The following is a 24,849-nucleotide window of genomic DNA, read 5'->3' as shown; positions in this document are numbered from 1 at the left end:
TCTCCCACAAAGCCAATATTTTCATTTTGGACAGCACTGATTCAGGGTGTAGATGAGGCCAATTTTCTTGTCATCATTGGTCTTTCAGAGTGAACTAGCTTTGATTAGTAATTATCACAGACACTCACAGGCTGATGTGACAGTTATAATAAATGCATGTAAAGGAATTGGACATATTCAAATGAAGAATAGAGAAATTAAGTCTATATTTGGTGGCTCTTTAGGTTAACTACAGTTAAGTGGGGGTGTCTTGAACCTCCAGTGGGTGAAGAGATGTATATGGAAATAGACTAGAAATTTGAGTTTTGTGGCACTGAGTTGGTGGCACTGATCAACAGTCAGTCTGGTTTAAAACTGTGTTGTCTTGGAAAAAAAAAATTACATGAAAACCAACAAGTCCTCCAAACAAAATGACCAAATCCGCTACAGAAACCCCATGGCAGCATCTTCAAAAGCTGCAGTTTAAACTGTTTCTATGGGTTGGTCTAAATTTAGTTGCTGTGTCCTGCAGTAATCACTTTAAGGCCACTAGAGGTCACTATATCTGAGGGTTAAACTTGCAAACCTTGTTAAATGATTGTCCTTGACAGAAGAAGCGGTGCATCTGTCATCTCAGCAAATGCCCCAAAAACAACATGTTTTTGTTAAATTGACCTCTGGTGGCTATAGAAATTACAATTACAACTTCACAAGAAAAAAAAAAAAAGACATAGGAGAGAAGATTCCCCCCCCATGGACCATGGACCATTCCATGCAGGATTCCACCTGGTCAACCTGTTGTATCAGACTGTAGATGGGAAAGCTACAGGATCACAGAAAATCTTGACTCCCTCCTGATCCCACTGTGTACTGGTCATCCTAGCTACATCAAGGATATATAGGATTTTATCCAACACATATGCAATATGCGCCAACAGAAACATCAACAGCCATCTATACAAACATTGGCATCCCTTTGGGCATGGAAACAGTAAAGGAATGGATGAAATCTGAGAAAAGCCAATCAAACTATAGTGACACCACAAGAAGAACACTAGATTAAACCCTTTAGTGTCTGTATATTCCAAACACACTGAAGAAGACCCTTCAAGAAATACTGGCAAACACCGACGCTGGTTTGAAGAAGAGTCCCAACCTAAAAGAGCTCCTTGTAAGAACCAAACTTCGATGACCCACGCAGGATTACCAGAGGATGACAACATAACCAGGAATTGGACCTCTGGTACTACGTCCCCATTAACACGGAATATTCCTCTGAGATGATTCAACTGTACCTGATAAAATGTAAAATGTAAAACATGTCCTATGCAGTATGTTCAGAGAAACATGCAATACCTTGAGAATACTTAACCATACTTATAACCTCAGAAGAGGACACAAAAATATTACCCATCTGATAAAACAACGGCATGGACTTGACAGCATTTCCCCACACTGGAAAAACATTCCAGAGACAACAAGTGGAAGAACAGCAGATAAAAACACTGGATACAAGATCCGCTAACAGACTGAAGTCAATTATTGTGCCGTACAGAATAGCACGGGTGTAGGAGGCCTGGGTTGGAGAGTCATTTATTGTAGATTCATATTTCCAAGTTTTCTTTGAATAATCTGCAAAATAGAAACACAGCTGTCTCCTGGATAATTCAGGGATACTGCAGGTTTGTGTAATGGCAAGCAGCTAAAATTATTCAGGTTCGTGTCTGAAGATTAGGTTTTTTTTCTTTGAGTTTGGTATGACAAATAGCTCTGAATACAATGATCCTGATTAGTTTTGTCCACTGTTACTATAGAGAAAAAAATCAACAAGTAGCAATCAATGATTATTCAATTGACAGAAAATCTATATTTATATTTTTAATAATCAATTTATTGTTTGACTGAATTCAACGAAACTGCCAGACATTCTCTAATGCTAGTTTCTCGAGGATGAGGATTTTCTGTGTTCTCTTGTTTTATATCAGCATAAACTGAATAATTTGGGGTTTGGACAAATTTGATCAGACAAAACAAGCAATCTGAAAACATTCCCTTGGATCACAAGTTCTCTTCCCATTCTAGAAATTAGTGAAAGGCATGTCCAGATTCTACAAACTAAAAGATTGATAAAATAAAAAATGAATTAATAAATGAATTGATAATGAAAACGATAATTAATTGCAGCCCAAGCTTTTTCAAATTTCTGGTGCTTTATTGTTTTAATTGTTCTGTTCTGAAACCCAGCAGCTGCTTCACTTCTTTCCACTGCGTTATTGTTGGACTGGGGTATTCTTGCATTGCTCAGCCATCTATCACTTTCTTTTTTGGCCTGCTGACCCTCTGCTAATCTTACTCTTTTCTTCTTACTTGTAATGCTCTGGGTGGTGGATGTGCGGCCATTTCTCTCAAAACGTTTGTTGTGGTCACCTTCCTTTTTGGTCTTTTTATGTTTTATGGTGGCTGGCAAACTCTGAAGTGACTCACTACCGCCACCCACTGCTATAGAGTGCGTCATCGGTGTCTTTGCTTTTATGTTGGAACGCGCACATGACAAAATTGTATTATTTTATATATATATGTATATGTAAAGATGTGGTTGGTATGGTACTATTATTTTCATTGCTAAGTTAGATAGTCTCGCTTAACTGGATGTTTACAACAACAACAAAGATTTTACAAAGTCACCAAAAAACGAACAATCCAAACAGACAAACAAAAAGGAAACTATGTTAGATATCAAACACATTTTTAATGTCGGACCAGCTTTTCATCAGTTTTCATTCATTACATGTAAAACTATTTTTTTGTATTGGGGGCAGTAACAATCTCATTTTCAGTAGGTGTGTCCTCGCTGCAGTTTATTTACTTCTCATTTGTCCGTGGCCTTTGTATAGAATATTATACTTTCCTGTATTATGATTTTTTGCTTAACCCTTGACCTCCGCTTATATTGCCCCTTGTGTATACAGCTGCTCCATTTGACATTAAAAGTGCTCTGAATACAAATTGATTGTGAGGTAGTTTACCTACTGTAACCTGCACAAAGCTCTTATGTTGCCTCACCCAGTGAAGGAAACGGAGGCCTTGCATCAGCCATTTAATCTGCTCATTAATTATACATGAACTTGCAGAATTATAATAATTGTTTACCAATTGGAAACCACCTTGGGCATAATTAATCTTTTTTAAGTTGCCAATACAGTAACAATGCCAACACAGTCTCCCCACTACGTCTCACCACTCAATAAAATGCCACAAATTTACTCAGCGGTGAAATGAATGCATGCCCATATTGCTGATCGCCACATTGTGTATGGCTGGCATCCTGCAGGACAGAGAGGAGGGAGGGAGAGGGAAAGGGAGAGTTGAATAGAGACAGGGTGGGGTTGAGAAATGGTTGAAGACTGCCAGAGAGCATGGAGTGCCAGACTGAAAGAGACAAAAGGCGACTACAAATGACCCAGCTGTTTTGTTTTTGTGGTCATTTTGTATCTCTTTTGTCTCTTTTTGTTCATTTTGTGTCTTTGTTATTGTTTTGTATGTCTTTGCAGTTGTTTCTATCTTATATTGTGTGATCTGTCATTTTGCATCTATTTTCAGATGTTAGCTTTTTGTTTTGGGTCTCTGTGTATTTTTGCATATCTTTGGGAAGTTTTGTGTTTCTGTTGTTTAGTGTCTTTTTGTGTTTATTTTGTGTCTCTGTGTCATTTTGCGATTGACTTGCCAATGAGTCACCTCTAACAGAGGCTCTGGCTCAATGGCTTCAAGTATTAACTGTGTGAAGCAACAGAGAAAAAGAACAAAACCAACAAGGGGCACAGCTCACTCGTCTCCTAAGACAGGGATTCAGTGTGCTGGAGTCTGTCTGATCAGACGTGAGAAACAAAATCAGAAAATTGGAGTTAAAGACAAGTCGTGTTTCAGATATGGATATTTCTTTAAATAGCAATGCCTTGAAATGATTGCAGTCTAATTAGTAGAAATGTAACACAATTCTCAATATAAAAATGTATGCATTGTTAAGATAGTGTGACTTTTTTCAAGGTTGGTGTTTTCTCTCAAGATAACCACTAAGCTTAATTTAGACAATGGTGGAGGAAGTGCTCAAATCCTTTTCTTTAGCAATGCTATCACCACCAAGATGTACTTAAAGTATCAAGTAAAAAGTAGTAAGTAAAGTAAGTAAGTTAAACTACTCTTTATGCAGAATGACTTAATAATAATGTTTTTATATTATCATTGGAGTGGAGTCAATTTTTTATATCAGGTTGAGCAAAATACTTATAGTATTATTATTATCATTATTATTATTATTATTATTATTATTATTATTATTATTAATAGTATATTTTATTGAATAGTCATGTGTTTTGTACATAGAATTATAACTCATATGTTTTGTGTGCAGTAATTCTAAATGCACATTTTTCACCAATGCAGTCAAGTGTTAGTATAAAGTAGCATAAAGTAGAAATAGTCAAGTAAAGTACAAATACTTCTTGCCACTACGTTCCACTATTGTATTAAAATGCAGTGGTTTGGTGAAACAACAACAGCAGCTGTCTGTGACAACTCAGTCGTATTTCCAAACTAATCAGGAAGTTCCGTTTATCCTATTTTCTAGGAGACCATTTCATTTCTGTCCCTGTGTCTCTGTACATTCCTGGACTCATGTTATCTTGCTCAAAACCTTAAAACACACACAGATAAAAAAGCCATTTGCCTAAATGCATTGGTCAAGTAAAGTGCACACTCTTTTAGTCAATGTCTTTTTCATCTAGCATGGTACAGTTCAAGTCTCATAGACCTGGTTGACAGCGGTACACTGCTGCGTTAAAAGATTACCAGAGGTGGAAAAAATCTAAAGGATTCTAATGTATTTTAAGTAGGTGAAGTATGTAGTTATACAAGATGGAATAATTTATGTTATAATTCAAGTAGAAAGTTGAGTAATTTGCAATTTGAGTCCAAATGAGAAGCAAGTAAATCCTAAGCATCCTCCTCTATTAAGAAAACATTATGTGTGTCAGCTAACATCCAGCCACTTTGAATATATTATATCAAAATAATTTTTCTGACTGAAATGAAAAACATGAAACACTATAAGTGATCCTCATGGCAGAGGGAAGTTTTATAGATTTATAGTCTTGTTTCATAATAAAAGGACAACATAAAGGACAATTAACTGAGAGTAAAGAACAATGGCCTAATGGCATGGGGTTAGGATCAGGGTTTGTATTTCACAAATGGAACATTTACTTAAGGAAACTGTAGGAAATGGGGGAAACAACACCTAAACATACAGTATGTTATTTGAGGGAATGTAGAAATATATGTAATGTTATGATCATTTTTCTTGTGTTTTCTTGCATATCACCAGATGATATATTGCTCTATTTGTGCTGTTTGATATGTAGCAGTATCGTGTAACTCCATGTAATATAATCTAAATGTTATGGGATATTAAAGAAATGAAAACTAACTGGACTGATATTATATATTACTAATAGTATTCACATGAGATTGCACATGAGAAAATGCATCAGGTCCTTGTGTCAATCCAACCCTCCCACTGATCATCAGCATGAAGTGGACACAGACAGAAAGTGAGTGAAAGACAGCAGCGTGTCGATGCCTCCAGTGTGATGTTGTGTGATTGGTCGTCCCCAGGGGAACCTTACTTGCTGAGTAGCCAATGACTGTCTGCTGTGTCGATGAATTTGCTGCAGTGAATGGCGACTTGTGTACACGTGTAGAGGCTTCCTCCCGCTGTGTACTCGCACACTCTTACCCTGGAGATACATTGATCCCTTCAAAAGACCAACACATACACGGACATGAACACGTGACAGGGCTCAACGGTCACTTTTAGCTTAGTCAGGGGAAAGAAGAAGAGTTAGGGGTGTTAGATGTGTATCTTGTGTCCCCTGAGGGTTTCAGTCCATGGGAAACCCTCACTTCTCCAGTATCGCAGTGCAATCAAAAACCTTAAATCGCCTGTCTCTCCTCCATCTGACAGAGGAGAACGGGTTCACTTTGTTCAGTATTGATGAACAATATTTGGATGCTAAGATCCAATAGAAGGCTGCACACTGCATATTCAATGATTTGCAGAATTATGCAGTTGGAGTACTAGCTCCTCTGCTCTGCACAGGTGTCAACATACAGGAGATGAGTGATGAAGGGAAAAGCAGAGAGAGTAAAGTGATACTGAAAATGTGCCTTGTCTCCAGTCATCGGTTGGAAAACTGTGGTTTGAAATACGGTTTATGCATGGGTTTTATTTTTGTAGCTCATAGCCTGTTGCATCAGCTGTGTGTAAGTTGAACATAGCTTAGTTTGAATGTGTGTGTGGGTTATGCTATAACGTAGCAGGTGTAAGTCATTCCTTTTATGTCAACATTTTGGAATGGATGCAAGACCCTGACATCCTTTTGATATTTATGGTGACGCTGGCAGTCATGCTTGGTTTTCGGTCCAGTGAGAAGAGATGAAAATAAAGAGAGAAAGCAAATAAAAAGATCACTGACCTTAAAGAGGACATTTTGATGAACTGTAGAGGAAGGACTCCCGTTTGACCATCTTAATGGGCGCAGCCTCTGAGCAGTCCAAACAGATTGCCTCTCTCAGTGCAACCATCCAGAATGCAGGATCACCTCCTCCTGCTCAACACATAACCAGCTGTTGCGGGTTAAACTGGTGGTCTATGGTTGCACGAGTGACTTGGACGGGTCTGCCTATCCATCTCTCCTAAGCCTTTCCAACTGCTAATCTGGACCTCTCTCAAACGGTGGCACCGGCAGACACTATGGCTTCCCCTTCACTGGTGGTGAACAGTGTTTGGGTGGCCTGCCACTTCACTCTGAGGCCAAATCAATGGCCCTCATCTCGAGCAGCACCCTCCTGTTGTAAGATGCTGAAAGAGGCTGTGCTCAGATGCTCTGGATGTCTTCCTTGCCCTGAGCGAGGAGGGGATCCTTCTTCCGGGTCTGAGGTCTCTCCCTCATCATATCACTCACCTGCTAGATAACGCACAGTGTGGAAGCAGATAGCCCACTCTCCTGCCATGGGAGCCCAAGGCCGTTATCTCCTCTTCCCCTTTTCTCCTCAACCACATTAATAGTATGGGACTATATAATGAGGAAGATCAGTTTCTTTAATGATGGCTCTCACTGATTCCCTGGAGCCATGGTCCTTGACTCCTGGTCCTCCAGGATAAGCTCCGAGGGCTGCTCTCACTCCCCTCCTCTCTGCCAGCTGAGCAATAGTTCATATAGGGACAAAAGATGATACGTAATCTGACATGATGAAAAGGATTTTAACAACCCTTTTAGCTTTTTAAGCTCTTGTGAAAAGTGTTTTTTTTTTTCTCGTCCTCTCCCCACTGGTCCTGAATCTCCACAGTTGCTTCCAGTCCAATTGCCAAGGAACCTTGCTCTCCGTCTACAGTGGCACATCAGGACATTGCTGCCTCTGCTAGCTCCTCCTACTGGCCACACACATCATTTACCCTCCCACCGGTCCATAACTAGTCAAAGAGCCCCCAGTCCTTACAACACATCTAGAGATCTGAATTTGAGATCACTTGCCAATAAGTCATTATGCTATTCTAATGATCAGGGCCTTTTTTTATCATGGATGACACATGGCCGTCTCCACTACTGCTCTCTACTCCTAGTCCCCACCCGATAACAAGCTCTCGCAACCCCATCCTGCCTTTAATTCATCTTCCCTTAATTCCCTGGTAGCTCCTCTTGATTCAGATGCTCTCTTAACTTAGCTCTGTTTACGCTCAATGCCTTTCCATCCTCAACCAAATTGCACCATTTAAAATTTGGAAACTAAAATCAAATAAGCTCTTAAAACTTAAAAGACATATTTTTAAATTTTATTGCTCACCTTTAAGGGCCTTTCAAACACTGATGGAGCCGTGTCAGTTGCTCCCAGGTCACAGCTTGTGACAAAGGGCGATCAGGCTTGCAACTGAATCTCATGGTCTGTATCAACAAATGTAGTCACTTAAGAATTCTGATATGTTGTTGTGCAAGAACATACATATGTAATTATAATTTTCTAAAAAATTTATTTTACTTGTGTTTGAATGTATTTATATGTACTCTATAAATATTATGTGAAATTATATATAAAGGAGAGGTTAGTACCCCACTGACAAGTGCAGACAATGAGGATGATCAGACAATTGTAAATAAAATGTATATAGTAGTTTAATCATTCTTATCTTTAAGTTTGGAAGTAGGAGCAAAAGTGGAGGCTTTTTACTTTTTTGATTCACCTAAGTCCAAAATTTACCTTACTTTGCTTACTGGTTGTAGTCTGATCTTCTCTTTAAATTATTACAGAGCTGTTGCAGTTGCCTCTAAATGTAAATTTCTTTTAATACAACTGGTACTCAGAGCGCACTGCATTTAAATGCTTCAGATTAAAATGAGCTTTTCAAAGTGGTGATGCACTTGTGAATATGACTTTAACAAATGAACCGTTTGCAATGGAAGAGGCAGAACTCTATGGCTGTCTTATATTGGCTAATAATAGCACGGGTAGGGAACATTACAGTCATACATCCTCATTTTAGAATAATTCCCCATATATTCAATTATAGCTATGTTCAATTATCCCTCATTTAGCTGGTGGTCCCCTGGAAGCACCTCGAGGAGTTCTCAAGTCCTCAGGAGACCCCATAGTGAGACACTCAGTGCACCAAGCATACAGCCATCTCGGATGTTTGATTAGCTGCAAAGCATCCAAAAAATTTAAACACCAAGCATGTACAAAAATGATGATCAACCATGAAACTCCATGGTAGAAAAAATGGGAGTGTATGGGTGTGTGTGGCTGTGTGCTACTGTTCCACGACATCTGAATAGGAAAGAATAAACAACTTATTATACATGAACAGAACACAAACAGGCATATAAATGCACACAAACACTTTGACTCAATCACTGAGACTTCTCATCAAGGCTCAGTAGTATGGACAAAGGCCTGAGAGCCACACAGGGAAACCAGAAGCCGAGTAGTGAGAGAGATGAAGGGATGAGGAGAAATAGAGGGAGAAAAATGGGGAAGATGGAGGGCTTAAATCAGAGAAAGAAAAAAAAGACTGTGACATGTTCATTTATATGTGCCACATAAGAATAATGCTGAGGACAGAGAGAAGAGGAGAATAGGAGCTGGAAGAAACTTTTTATTTGGCGATTGTAAGATTGTGATGTTTCGGCAGCCTGTCCTGTCCACCAACAACAGCCTCTTACCACTGTTGGATTATCTGTATGTCTCAAGTTATCTTCACTGTCAAGAGCATTTTATGAGACTGTCACAACTTGGAAAAGTAATTCAAAGACTCTTTAAAAGGACTGACAAACAACTGACAGATAGTGCTGTTGGTTGCTAGGAGCAGTTAGCGTATTGACAGTTTTTGTGATTATTTGTTGCTTTTTTTTTGGGGGGGGGATGTAGTGGATACTGCAGGTAGCTAGTTGGCTTTGCAGGAAGATGGCATCCCCATGTGAAGCACTAATACATAGTCAGTGTATTACCTGCGGTAGATTCAGATCGGCACGCCCTCAGTTTAGAGAAGCAGCCAGGAGCATCGGCAGAGAAGCTGAGCGATGTGCTGCTGTGGATGTGTTTAAGCGATCTGGCCAGAAGTTTGTATGACAATCTTTTTGGGTAGAATCGTAATCCACAATCTTAATTACGATCTGCATCCTGTTTCTGTGCAGATTTTATTGTGAAAGGCCTGACTGGAGGTTCTGATTTGTATCTCTCAACCGCTGTTCTGCTCAGGTGGGGAACTGTACAGCAGGTGGGGGACTCAGGTGGGGAACTGTACAGCAGGTGGGGGACTCAGGTGGGGAACTATAGCCTGTGGAGCAGAACAAGGACTGCTGTCTCCAGCTGTAGTTATTGGGCTAACTGTTTAACACTTAACAACGGGCTGGTCAGCAGTGATTGAACTTTAAAATTTAGTTTTTATATAACACATAAGCTTCCTAGTCGTTCCAAATGTTTTTTCTATTTAAGAATTATGGAGGCTGCTGTGCTTCTGGGAACCTTCAATGCAGCAGTATTTTTTGTCACCTTCCCTCAAATCTTTTCCCCCCATACCATCCTGTCTATGAGCTCTGTAGACAGTTCCTTCCACCTCATGGCTTTTTGCTCTCATCTGCATTGTCAGCTGTGAGACGTTATATAGACAGGTGTGTGCCTTTCCTTTCCTAATCATGTCCAATTAATTGATTTTACCACAGATGGACTTCAATCAAGGTGTAGAAACATCTCAAAGATCATCAAGAGACATGGGAGCTTTTTTTTTGGCCTTGTCATTATGGAGTTTTGAGGGTCGATTGATGAGGGAAAAATGATTTTAGCACGAGGCTGCAACATAACAAAAAAAGTGAAGCGCTCTGAATGCTTTCTGAATGCACTGTAGTTCACTGTAGTTCAACATTTAAATGTTAAACATGTCCAATTACATTGCTTTAGCTAAATTGCTGTTAGATTGCTTCCTCGTAAAATTATGGTTTCACAAATATACAATAAATGTGACCTGGATTCCCAAGAAGTAAATGGCAAATGCACTGCATTTTAATAGCACTTTTCAGCATCTTGTCAAAGGAAACTTGGTCAAGATGCTGACATGCAGACTAGACGAGCTGAGGATCAAACCACTGACCTTCCAATGGGTGGGTGACCTTTCTACCTCCTGAGCCACATTCACCCCCGAGGTAAATAAAAAGACCTTCTTCATGTACATGCCATCTGACAACAGCCCTTAATGTCATCAGCTGGAATATGACCTGGGACGACCTGATCTGATGATCTGGACTTTTTTTTACAGTACAATATTTAGTAATTCAGAAATAAAGAACTGCAAACTGTATAATGTCCACACATATTTATCTATGGTAATATTTAATATTTACTTTATACAGTCCCGTAAGTTAAGACACTGCTGGTGAGCTTTTTATTTGCCGATTCTGATCAAATGTATTACTTTCAATGACATAGCTAGAGGAATTTTCCCTCAAGATAAGCAGCTCTTATTGGCTGCTTCATGTTGTGCTGATCAGGGTGTCTTGGCACCAGCAGGTTTTCAGCTGAAGGTGAGATTTGCTTAGCTACAGTGTGTTCAGCAGAAGGGGTTGGAAATAATTCCCTGGAGATGTTGGATCTCTTCTTTACTTTGGCCTGGAAGCAGAAAAACAGGAGGTAAGCAGCATGAACCTGACACACCTGATAATGATCACTGCAAAGGCCAAGAGTCTAGAAATACTGAGGTCATGGGTCCAAATTCCCCTGGTGCAAACTCTACCCCCAAAAGAAAATTTGACTAGCCACCATTAAATAGTCTGTAAACACAATTTTGTGACCCAGGTCACAAAACAATAGTCTGAACAACAATAATAATATGTCTCATAGGTCTTTTGAATTCTTATGAATATTCACCGATGGGGTGAGCATACAGGTTGACATTGGCTGTGCTCAGTTTCTTTGTAATGTCAATCGCCTGAGTAAATTGTGCTGATCATAAATATGCATCAAGCTGATTGGGGGTTGGGGTGACTATAAATATTCAGAGGTGTCTATAAATATCATGGACTTAAAGTTCGTGCAGTGATCTACCTCCAAACTAACTACAAAGCTTTAAATTCCTGGTGTCTCTCTTCCTGATGCACTCAATATGGTGCAACTGCCAATAGCAAATATTAACATTTAACTGCAGTTCATGTGGGCATTGGATGCTTTTTATATAGTCATATTAACAGTTTTGAGATAGTAGCTTTACTTCTCTGCAAACTTGAATCTTAATGATGTTGCATATGTTCCAATATACACAGCAGTGACTGCTGTTATACAATTAAATACAAGTTATTAACGTTTTATGATGCCAACAAAGGTTTTTAAAACAAGCCAATGCATATCAAGTCAAAGTCTTATAGGTAAACATGGAATTCATATGGCTTTAATTACCTTGTCCTTAGTCATCTGTCTGCACTGATGCCTCCTAGCTTTTATGTTGAGGTATTTTTTCTCCACTAAGTGAATTCGATCCTCCAGCCAACCAACCTGAACACAAACACACAACATGCATACTTAAACACATAGGTCACGGGTTCGCATCACAGTGACAGTGAACTGAGACAAAAAGTTGGGATTTAATAGGAAATATATAATAGGATATATATAGGAAGCATTGATACCATCAAATAGTACCTTTAACGTGTAAGGTTGACTTAATTCTATATTTTTCTTATTGTTAACAAATCCCATGAAAAGGCAAAAACCAACAAAACTTTTCGACTTGTCTACAGTGTCTTTGGATCTTAGCCTCAAGTGTATTATTTTCCAATTTATTACATATAAATGTATCAACAGCTGGGCTTAGCAGTTTTTTATATAATTTTACTCAAATAGGTTATAAACTGTTTTTTTTTTTTCCAAACCTATTTTCAGCCACATTTGATGCTCTATTGAGTATTTAAAATGTCAGTCCACCATTGACTGAATGTTGTATTGTGATATCGGATGTCCATGATAAAACAGCCAAAGTTCCAAAACATGTGGTGAACGTATGTTAAAAAGCTCCCAGTAAGACAAAAGTCCACGTTTCAGTCTGTTCTGAACACTTTGTTTCAACCTATTTTTTTTCAACTTTCCAAACACTCGGATGTTTGACCTCCACTCTGGGCCTCAGGTCAAGTGCGGGCTAGTTACGCCAGTTATCACAGTGTCTGTTGCTATGGTGGATATGGATTTGGAATTCATACAGCAGTAGCGTTACAACCCTGCATTTTTGTGTGGACTGCATTTCATGAGGCGAACAATGGTCGCCTGCCAGCTGGCTGTGTGCTATTGAAGGATGGGCTGTTCCAACTTTATTGAGCCAGTGTGTCGATTCAGAACCCCAAAATGTAGGTATATGACTAAAATGTTTTTTTTTCCTTGTGGCTTATTATCAGCCTGCACATTACGAGCTATTTCAGCAAGTAACCGTGGTGGTGGATTTGTGTTTAAACACACACACAAACAGTTACAAGCTTGCTGGTGAGGCACTTTCGAGCAGTGTGAAACCATGAATACAATATGTGTGAACAGAAAATGTAATGTTGAAAAGACTCTTTTGAGAGGAGGCTACAGCTTGTGAAATTAAAGTTACTCTTGTAGTTTTTCCTTCTTACAGAACATCACAACAGGACCCCTGTGCCAGCCTTACAGCATGTTACCAGCATGTATGATGCCAGACAGACCCTCCTCTAACAGCACTTGTGGGTACACTGCTGTCCATCAAAACACAGAACATCAGAACATGTCAGAGGAAAAGATTTGTTCATAATATGGATAACATCTATTAGTGTTTTTCTGGGAAGTCATACATGGTATGTTGGTATGCAAACATCGTCACAACTAAAAGTGTACACGTCCTCTGAAAGATGCATGATGTAATGAAAACAAATGCATTTTCAGTGCTCAAAATAATGCACATGAAGAGAGGTCAATCCCACTAGATTTGCTTGGAAAGTTAGATTTAAGAATTTCACAATCATGGTGAGCAAATCGCTTCACTGGTCATGTATGAAGGATTACAAATTTTGTTTTGTCACTTTGGTTTCTCCTTTTTTTATTTTAAAGTGAAATTACTACTTAAATAGATGCTTCTCCTTCATTCAAGACGAAACGTATCTGCAGTTGTACCTACATGGCCCTAATGAAACAGTTTAATGTACGTGTAGCTCTGAATCTGCCATGTTTTACAGATGACTTGTGTGACCTGATGAAGCTTGTGTTCCTGGACCCACTAGACTTCAAAGAAGAAATTTATTGCTGGGTGGGTGTTGGGCTTTAACCATATGTTAGCCTCACAATACAGCAGCCAGCAGCATCAGGAAAGTGTTGGAATATCACTAGAAGACACATCAGGATGACCACTCTGACTTTATGCCCTGAGGGCTGCAGCACCAGCTGACACAACTTCAGTATACAAGACACCCTTCACCCCGAAGGAGGACATGATCCACCCTGTGTACATAAAAGGCTCTGGCAGCTTTCTGCATCACACATTGGATATATAATATATATATCCAAGTTATAGTTATATTTCATTTTCTTTATGTGAAATGCTTTATTTTTTAAGGATTTTGTCATTTTTAAATTGTGTTGTAAATTTACAGTAAGGGTCCTGTCCTATTGGAGAAATATATTTCTTCTTTCACAAAGGTTGAGCAGCAAAGTTCAGTCAAGCTACGTGTTTTTTTTCAAAACCGCAACCTAAAAACAGAGGTTCCATCATCAAGATAGTAAGTGTCAGCAGATGTCTGTATACATGTACGTGTAAGGCTTCATCCTACCACCATGATGGTAATAAAGTTAATCTTAATTTGACAAAATACCTTATTATTAGTATTTCTACAAAGGGCTATGAGTTGGGAGACTCCTGTGTTTTTCTGTTCAGGAATACTGGGAATATGATTAAAACAAGAATCACTGCCTTGCTGTCCGCCTCTGCCAACCAGTCAAGCTGGAGGACATATGGTCAAAATCTCCCCTTCCTAAGTGACAAAGCTGAGTAATCGCCAGAAATATTTTTGCAGAATATTATGATCACTGTGAAGTTGACCTTTGACCGTCTGGATATAAAATGTCATCACTTCATCATTCCATCTTATTAAACATATATGTTAAATTTTGCCATAACTAGCATATGAATTCTTGAGTTATGTCCAAAAACATGTTTTGTGATGTCACAGTGACCTTGACCTTTGACTACCGAATTTTAATTAGTTCATCTCTGAGTCCAAGTGGACGTTTGTACCAGATGTAATGAAATTCCCTCCAGGTTTTCCTGAGATATTGCGTTCATGAGAATGGGATGATGGGATGCATGGACAGACAGACCGACAGATGTACGTACAGACAACCCAAAGACATAATGCCTCCAGCCACGGCTGTCATCGGCATTTGGCTTAAAAAACCTTGAGCATGGAATTTAAAGTGTGGAAAAAGTCATTCCAGATGGCGGGTCACCCCCACAGAATATCTTATTTGCAAATCTGTGTCATGTCTTGGCTCTCCAATGGGAATGTCTGAGCTGAAAGCATCCACTATTGCTGCGGGTAAGTTTACATTGGTGTCGGTGGAGTGCTAGAGAAGTTGCTCTGGGTGTCTGATATTGCTGCAAGTGAGTTAACTCTGGGGTCAATTGAAGAAATCCTGTGTGACTGTATAAAAACGCCAAAGGCTACCGCGCACGTGTCTATGAGATGCCAGTCGGTTTGACAAAATGTCAGTATTTGATTTGACTTGGGAAGGAGGATGGGTTGGTATAGGCATTAGAGGGGATGAATTTCACTGACTTTAGTGTCCCTTTGACTGCTCATGTTGCGCCACCAGCAGGTCAAAGTTTATATTTATTCAGTGAAATATCTCCATATCTACTAGATGGATTTTCATACAACTTTGTACAAGCAAATATGGTCCCAGTCAAGATGAATTGTAATAAATTTGTTGGTCCACTGACTTTTTATCTAATGCCACCCTTAGGGCAACATTTTTATTTAGCCAACACTTATGACTAAGCACCTGCAAATGCATGCCAACACAATTCCTTTAGATGTTGAACACTTAACAATTGGGAAAAAAAAATCACAAAAAATGGCTGTAAGCATTTTACTATACTGACATTAGCATTTAACTCAACTTCCCAATATGTGAAAGTGAGGCCTCGCAAGTTGTTATTCATTTTTAGACAACAGTGGAGCTCTATGGCACAGAGGAATAAGCTATATCGGGCTTTAGCCATACATGTAACACTTGTTGGTTGAGCTGATTCATTTTTGGTTTTGGTCTCTCAATGGGATTTTTACAATTAGAAGAATACAGATTAACACCAGCCAAATTATTATGATTGAGGCCAAGTTTATTGTTGTTGTTTCCATCTACTTCCTTTCTTTTTAGAGACCTGCTTCCAGTATAATGTTAATCATAAATGTCAAACATGTCATTAAGGCGACTATCGGACCAACAAAGACAATGCAGAGTTCAGTATTTAAGATGGCTGGTTCCTTTTCAAAAGTTGTCCAGAATACAGATGTCACTGTTATTAAGACATGGAAGTATATTCAAAAGCTTTGTTATGTAGTAGACTTTGCTTGCTGTGTAAATTAGGCCTGAACAGCACTGAGTCCCACCACTATAGGCTGTAAACTAGCAGAGAGTAATACAGTTTGGACAGGTGGCACCAGGTTATGTATTGGCTATTTGTGAGCTAAAATAAATCTCCCATTTCTCTCTCATTCTCTCACTTATTCCCCCCCACTTTTTTCTCTACCTTCAGTTCTCTCTCCTTTTCACGCACAGCTTTAACTCCTCACTGCCTCCTTTCTGTTCATCTACAGCATTTGCACCCTTTTTGCTTGCTTTCTCCATCTGTCAAGGATGTAATTACCTGCCTACTGTACTTTGGCTTCAGCACTTCTCCTTCATTTTATAAACCAGGAGAAAGAGGACAGAACTTTGAAAAGAAATAAGTGATGGAGAGTTGTACTTTAACTGAGTTTTGTGGAACAGGGTCAAAGCATACTCACATGCACAGACACACTCTCCAATGTGTGATGAGTGACTCTTTTGGCTACAGTAGCTATTGTCTCTGGAAGCTTGCTTGACTACCAGCCAATGCTACTCATCATTTCTGTCATTTTCATGGGCGTGACCAGGCTTGTCAAGCATTAAAAAATTACTTAAAGTGATAGTTTGGGTTATTTGATGTGGGGTTGTGTGAGGCTACTATCTATGGTCAGTGTATTACCATAGTAATAGATCTCAGTTTAGAGAAGCAGTGGGGAATAAAAGCATAGAAGCCCAGCGATGTGCTGCCTTGAACGACCTTATTCCTACGCACAAACATACATACGCTTAGCTCTGTCTGACTCAAAACACCTGATCTGCGGAGTAAGTGTGCAGTGTAGTCGTGCTTGTACGTAGTAATGCAGTAGTTCAGTGGTTCACAAACTGTATTTCCAAATGGCAGAGCTGACAATATTCAAATAATGATAATGACGTTTTTCTACTTCTATTTTTTAAAGTGGCTAAGCCGTTTTTGCAGATGGCCCCGCCCAAAGCAGCACATCACTCAGCTTCTGTGACGGTGGTTGTGCACCGAGGGGTGCGATAGGGTTGCAGCTGCCAACCCTAAAAAATGCCTTGCCACCCTAGTTTTGGACAATCTACTTCAAAAATATATGAATGAAAAGTTGTGGCTTTTCAGAAATTTTCAAGAGAGGCAATAAATGAAGCGTTTCATAGACTTCTTTGTTCTTACTGTTCATCTATGAGAAAACTAGAATAATCAGAAAAGTGCAAGGCCAGTGGAGTCTGTATCACATGTTTACAGTGTTTTCTTGCTTGCAAATGCAACTGAAGGCTCACTAGTATTGATTATTAAAGTTTAGTATGTATGCACAAATATGCAATATGTTAATAAAGGTTTGTGTTCACTTTGGGGGGGTAGCAAGCAAGCTTTAATTAACACATTATAGACGACTAAGCAATAAGTTGTGAGGATGGGAGGGTGATGTGGGATAGACAGAAGGTCAAATACAGATTTTATCCCCACAAAATGAGAAACAAACACACAGCCATGTGATTTCACCCAATTGCTGTTTGTTGTTCCAACAGCGAGCAGCAGCTCCCTCTGTTTTGTCTCGGCCGCTGCAGCTTTCTGTGCAGCTTCTCTCAGTCATGGCTGCAGACAATGACTGCTGATAGCTTTTTTTTCTGCTAAATGTGTGTGTAGGTTTGCCAACATCCACTAGTAGAAATATAGTACGGCCGCTGATGGATGGTGGCGGACTTGTTTTGAAGTTTGCTTTGTTTATTAATAGTAACTCATGTTTGATTGTGTGAGGGATGGATTAAACCTGACTAAACCCAAACTGCCTGCAGCTACTAACATCTCTGAAACTGCTAATTCTGCAGATAAATGTGCAAATTTCAGATCAGTCATGCAAGTATAACATAGAAAAGCACCCAGTTGAAAAAGCATTATGATCATTCGCTCCCAGCCCCAGACTAAAAAACCACATTAGTCACCAATGCAGTGGAAGCTGATTAAAAGCACAGCACCTGTGCATTTGCACTTTCTACACATTTTCAAAATGTTGCTTTTACCATTTAATCAGCATTACTAGATAAACACTGGATATCTTGGATCATTGGTTACACATTTGTGGCTAAGTTTCTTAATTTTGATTTTTCTGATATAAATTAAGTGCTTGGATGGTTAAAAAAAAATACATTGCAAAGAAAAAAAATGTTAAAACTTAACTTTATTCAAATTTTACAACATGTTCACTATAGTAGACAACAGGACTTCATTTTTCTCAATCGAGAAAGATTTAAAAGCTGACTACATACATGTTGCTGTTATATTCTGCTACCACTGCAGGTCTTGGTACTTGGACTTGCTTGGTTTTTGGGTTTTTTTGACCATCTGGAATAGGGATCCTGGGGCTCAATCCCATGGACAGTTGATACCATAACAACAGGCTTGTTGTCTATCAATTTGATAGCAACCATTTCTGATGACCTTCTTCCGGTTTTGCTCAGGACCTTGTCAGCAGTGAAGTGGCATTCTTTTGGAATTCAGTTCTTCTGAATTCTTCCTGTAGACGGCAGGTCTCTTTCTGGGGGTCTCCAGAGGCTTGATGGTGGTAAAATACCAGTCAAAATACACCAGTTTTCCTCTGGGAACTGTCAAGGGTCAAACGCAGGACTCCATTTGCGCCTATTCCCATTTGCAGGTCTTGAATGAAGGTTCTTTCCTTGATAGGTCTCCAAATCCAACACAAGGCCATTTGGAGTTGCAAGAACAAATACCTTTAAGCCTGTTGGATTTGGTTTGCCAAGAACATACTGCCGAACTGGACACCAGCCTGTGACAGGAACCATTTGTTTGTCAATCCAGACCTTTGCTGGCCTGGGTAGACTGAGGCAACCTTGGAACACTTTCTTCAGAAATGGTCTTATTCTCCAAAGCAAATCATTTTTCTTCTTATCCTCAGGCACATCCAGATCATTTGCCACTTTCGGGGAAAATCTGATCTTGTGAAAACAATCTTGTGTCATTGAGTCAGCTATAATTGGGATTCTTGTTTTGGCAGCTCAATACACTTTAATTCTTGGATATCCAAGGCATTCCAAGTACACTGAAATTCCTAAAACGGTCTTGATCGCTTCTGGTGTTGTGTTCAAGCTGCAGCCTGAATCCTGTACAATGCGCTGGTTGATGAAGACGGACAGATCCTGAACCAGTTGCTCATCAATGTACTGCTGCTAGTATTGCAGTGGGCTGCAGACTCTATGACTCAGGTCAGGATCATTGGGTTAAAAAGGTTAAGTGGTTTTAGATGAAAATAAAATTCAGGTTCCTCTTGGAAATCTTTGCAGACATATTTTTCCACATTGATGTCTTGTTCAGTGTTTTGTAGTCAGGGGAGAAGTGAGGAGAGTGATCTGAAAATCCAGCCAAGATATCCGGGACTTCTGTACACACTGAAGATGAATTTCACCAGATGTACTCAGATGTCTTTGACACAGTTGTGTCCCAACTGCATAAAACGTTAAAATGTGAAAAGATGAAATTCCTTGAATTGCTGAATCTGGCTAAAATTTCAGAGTATAACAGCCTTTCTTGGCATAGCTTTCACATCACTGAAAGAGACATAGGGGCATTTCTTTGATGTTGTTCAACTCCGCAATGAGCTCTCGCTGTATTCATCGCCCACCTTAGCTAAAAAGAACGTTACAGAGCTGATGTCTCGCATGAATTAAACCGGAATCACAGAGGCCATGAGACAAGTTTACGAATGTTGTCGTCTCTTCCTGACTGTTCCCTCAACTACAGCATCAGCTGAGAGAGCGTTTTCCGCTTTGAAGAGGATTAAAATTTTCACTTGAAACACTGTCAGTCAAGGGCGTTTCTCTGTTCCGGGTCTAATATCAATAGAGTGAAAGTTGCTGCACAAACTAAAGGCAGAGGACACATTCTATGACAAAGTACTTTGTGAAGCATGGAGTTTGTATACAGAAAGAGTGTGCAAAATAGTGCTGCCAACTCACTTAGAAGAGGAATGAAATCGTGATTTTCTACTTAATTTTTATATCAATCATATTTGATCCTCCAATACATGTCAGGTGCACAAATATTTATAGAATATAATTTTTTTAAATAGTAACAGAAGTATATATCAATATAAAATATAAAATGTTTCATATGTACAACCATATGTATATTAAATATACATACTATGTAAAAACCTGCGCCAAAGAGGAAAGATTACTGCTCATGCTTCAAGTTCAGTAGGTAATGTCAGTCAATAACTAAAACAAAAACATTTGTGCACCCTACATGTATTATGGGATTTACTGTATGAACAGTAAGTAACAAAATTCAGATTTTTAATTTTTTTCCCTCTACTGTTGTGTCATGTGACAACCTGGTCGCTGCCTGTCAAGTACTTTGGCCAATGTCTTGTCCTGTGATCCACAAACCTCCACTGTTGTGAAAAGCCCTGGTCTGCAACATTTCTGCCAGACATCCTGGTCCGAAAATACTTCTCTCATGTGCTTTGAATTCTTCTCACATCTTCTGGTCCACCATCAATTATAGGCGTCAAATACAGCTATGACAACTGTTTACTCACTGCTACCTTCCAACCCATAGCATGAAAGGACTTCCTCACTTCTGTGAGATACCCCTGTCAGTAACAGTGCTATCAGCTGTCCTGGTCCACCTCACAATTATAAGATAAAGTGGTATGTCTAGACTTGATTACCACCTTGATGTTTCATATTTATTCAATTTACATATTTACAATTAACCATACAACATAATACCCAAACACATTAATTCTGTTTTGCTTTTTAGTTATATTAATATCTTTTATCTTTCTGTTGATCAGGGTGTAGGGTTCTCTGTCTAAGATGTATTAAACAGCTGAATCACACACTGAGCTGGTGGTTTGTGGGCATACCTGTATCAAGACTAATAAAAACACAGTGTCTGCCTTGCTCAGAATGCATGCACACTTCATTATTCTATAGAGTAATTTTAACCATCACTCTGCTCTATAAAGCATCCATCAAAACCAGGGTTCAACACCACATTTTTCTTGAGCCTATTTCTATGAGGAAACACAGACTGTAAACACACATACAATATAGTGCTTCAAATGGTCCAGTGACCTTTTCCATAGTGTCTGGATTGTTAAAACAGGGCGCAACAATCAATAAACACCACAGGGCTTGTTCACCAAGCACGATATGAACAAATATGCTGTTAAGTAAGCTTGTAAGCGAACTTGTAAGATCACAGAAATTAGCCCTCAGCTGCCTGGGTGGGAATAAATCGAGTCTGTTTGGTTTAACAAATATTTCCTACAGAAACGTTGGGCAGCCAAAAACGTGTACATATTGAAGGACAACCCTGAATAAATGAGGATAACCAGAATGAATGAAGATGGCCATCGGTCTCCACATCTCAACTCAACTGAACACTTATGGGAGAATTTGGAGTGACTGCTCTCCACCACCACCTACATAACAGAATATCTTTTAAAAGAAAGCTGTTTGTCCCTCTAGCGCCAATAGAACACACCTTTTGTCACCCATCTATATGTAAATTGGATGGTTGGCCATCTATTGCTCATCAGTTAAATTTGAACAATAAACACAACCATAGGATAACAAAGAAAACCAAACTTCAGCGTAAAGGAATCAGATAAAATACATAATACAGGGAATTTGGTACATGTATGAACCAAGATTGCAAACAAAATCAATGCCAGCTTTAGTTGTCATTCACACCCCATCCTTGCGGAGTGTGAAAGTGATGCTGTACCATCCTATCAAAAGAATGTCAGTAGTTTAAAGGGAAGCAACAGATGCAGCTGGTATGGTAGGGATGAACAAGTCTTTTTGTTTATGTTGAAATCGGGATTGCAAAAGCCACTACCTGCTATTTTTATTAATAGCAAAAGTAGTGCCATATATGTGCATGTTTATCTACAACATTCATATGAAATTTGTGCAGTTTTTCCATGTTAGTAGTAGAAGTAATACTACAAGACAATCAATGCAAAGTAATAAGAAGGCAGCTAAGGTTAAAGAGGAGAAAAACAAGGGGAGGGAGGGAAGGAAAAAGGAAGAGAGTGAAACAAAGGAGCAGATGAATAAAGAGAATGAGAGAGGAGGGAAGGAAAAGATGAAGGTGAATTGGGGAAGAGAATAAAGTGAGAGTAGGGGTGGTGTGGGGGCCGAAGTCTGGAAATAGACCTTACATAGATGAAATAAAAGCACCTCCTCACGACTGCAGCAGAGCGGCACAGTCCGCAAATTCCCTTATAGATATTTTATGGAGCGGAAAACATTTGATGCATTCTCACTATTCTGGTCCGAACTGAGATGGAAAAAAGCGCAAAAGAGAAGAGAGGACTGGGAGAGAAAAAGAAGGTGAAGTGGGCTGAGGTTAATTTTGTGTAATGGAATTTTAACAGGAGGCAGAAGACATCAGGAAACAGCTCGGTCAAGTCACAGACTAGTATACTTTATAAAATAGCACTGCTGTTGTGTAAAAACAGAACTTCAGGTTGGAAAGTCTAAGAATGTTTTGGATGAAGTGAAGCTTACCAAGATCACTCAGTTGTGTACAGAGTTTATAATTTTAAGGCCAACAAAGGTCATTCAAAACATAAGCTATGAAAGAGAAAGAGCATTGGTGTTTGCAAATGACAGTGTTTTTAATAATTTGTTTTTCAAATGTGACATTTCTGTTTAGGGAAGCAGCAGTGTGCCTCTTGAATGGAGGTGGGAAAGTTAGATACCAAACCAACCATCAAGAGAAAAGGACTGAGGAGTCCTTTTCTCTTGTAGCCTTTTCACACCACAGATAAAGCATAAAACTAAACGAGTAGTGTAATAATAATAATAATAGTAATAATTTCTCTTCATTATCAATTAATTCCTGGTTCATTTTTTGACAGAAAACATCACTAAGGTGCCACTTCTTTCCACATGCAGCTGCTAAAATGGTTAAAAAATACATTCCTATTTTTTCATGTCTGCATCATATCAAATTTAGCCTAGACATAGACAAATATAGTGGAAGTTTTATGTAATGTTACTGCTATGATGTCAATATGACACCAAAAGGTCTTTTCTCTGTCTATTTTATTCTGTGAGCCGCACAGATCACGCATGAAAAATATGTGAGAGGCTGAATCTCCAGATCACGCGACGCAGTGTGTCTGCTCTAACCTGTTAACATGTGCGTTTAAATGAAAACCGAGGCGTTCTGCAGCCAGGAAGAACACACAATGCGTCCAGTGTTTTTCCTGGCCTGTGCAGCGCTGGGTCTTGAAGACATATGCAAAAACTAAACCTGATTTGGTTTGAGCCATTCGCCACGATTCCTAATTTATTGATAACAACAGAGAGTGTAGCAAGAAGAGGGAAAAAAGGACTTAAGAATTGCGTATATAAAAAAAAGGAATCATAAATGCATTTTTTGTGCAATTATACATGTTAGTAGGTAATGAAATCAAATTTGACACATGATTTGTTCTCTAAATGCGTCCATAATGTGAATTTGTAGCATTGAAAGTTCCATTAGGAATGAAATTCATTGGTCTAATCAAAAACACAATCAACAAATACAGAAATTCAAGTGGCCAACTCAATAATGAAAACACACACAAAAGGACACATTGCACAATCTTCATTATAACTCATTTCCAAGTTTGGTCTAAATGTGTTTGGGCTGTTGGTTTCTTTTGCTGTGAAAAGTTCATTTTGACCACACCATTAAGATAAGCTGTAATTTCTTCCCAGACAACCCTGTCTACTAGAAATTACTTTTATATGCAACTAATTTGCAACAGCAAACATGTTTTTTAGGAAACGTAATTGCGACAAATGCAATTAAAATGCATAATTAAATTGTGTTTTCTTCTAATGTAGTGAGGATATGCTGTTAATTTACATATTTGGCAAATCGGAAAAAAGGTTGATACTGAACGTATCAGTAAAATGTTGACAAATAATGCGTTTGCTTTCCAACGAAATATCTGATCCAACGGCACAACATCAATTTGTAGAGTCTACAGCATTATGAACCTTTTTATGGTTATGTTTAGACTCTCACTTGGTTGAAGTTAAGGAAAGACTTTGGTCTGGTGACAGCGACAATGATCACATGTATTTCCTTTTAACCAAGACAAAAATCCTTCCCTAACCTTAAGCTAAGTGTTTTTGCTATCTAAAGCTAACCACAGACGCAACTATGGTTAGTGAAAAGCAAAATGTTTCTTCTAAATGTAAATGAGGCAGCGATAAGATAAGAAGAAATAAGAAGGAAACAAGGTTGTCCACCTCCCTGTTTGCTCTGGTTCTGTGGTGCAAAAGAACCATATGTATGAAGCGTTTAAATGAACTGGGACCAGTGTGGTCTCAAAATCCAACTGGTTATCATGCATGTTCCCTGCAATCAATTTATTAAGTATATTATGGCAACATTAAAACACCCAAGACACAAGTCCTGTCAACATAGTCCTAAATCAGTGTGCGATTATTTTACTTCAGTGCAGTTAACTGTTGGGTCTGAGCTCTATTAGTAACTGGAAATCATTATTACTCGGCCTCACACGGGGGCATCATTAGTACTCGGCCTCACCCGGGCGGCACCATTATGTTAACAGTACTCTACCTCATGAGCTGGACACCAAATATGTTAGATTTCGGTTGTTTATCAATTTATTGGCTATCACAAATTAAGAAAATATTAATATTAAAAATATT

General features: G+C 39.0%; 1 protein-coding gene across 1 annotated transcript in view; it reads right to left on the bottom strand.

Annotated features, from left to right (window-relative positions):
- Positions 1–10,897: 10,897 nt before the first annotated feature.
- Positions 10,898–24,849, bottom strand: part of LOC111671953 (spermatogenesis-associated protein 16) — a 70,333-nt gene continuing 56,381 nt past the window's right edge. Inside the window, exons 10-11 of the mRNA XM_087180109.1 lie at positions 11,974–12,069; positions 10,898–11,190 (exon numbers count right to left, since the gene is read on the bottom strand). Coding sequence (XP_087036235.1) covers positions 11,011–11,190; positions 11,974–12,069 — 276 coding nt within the window. The 3' untranslated portion in view covers positions 10,898–11,010. The remainder of the gene's footprint in view (positions 11,191–11,973; positions 12,070–24,849) is intronic.

Source organism: Seriola lalandi, unplaced genomic scaffold, assembly GCF_002814215.2.
Source record: "Seriola lalandi dorsalis isolate HSWRI2012SDOR001 ecotype SW California unplaced genomic scaffold, Sedor1 jcf7180002054890, whole genome shotgun sequence".
Lineage (NCBI taxonomy): Eukaryota > Metazoa > Chordata > Actinopteri > Carangiformes > Carangidae > Seriola > Seriola lalandi.
Note: the sequence above shows the minus strand (reverse complement) of the source record. Positions and strands in the feature narration are given on the sequence as shown.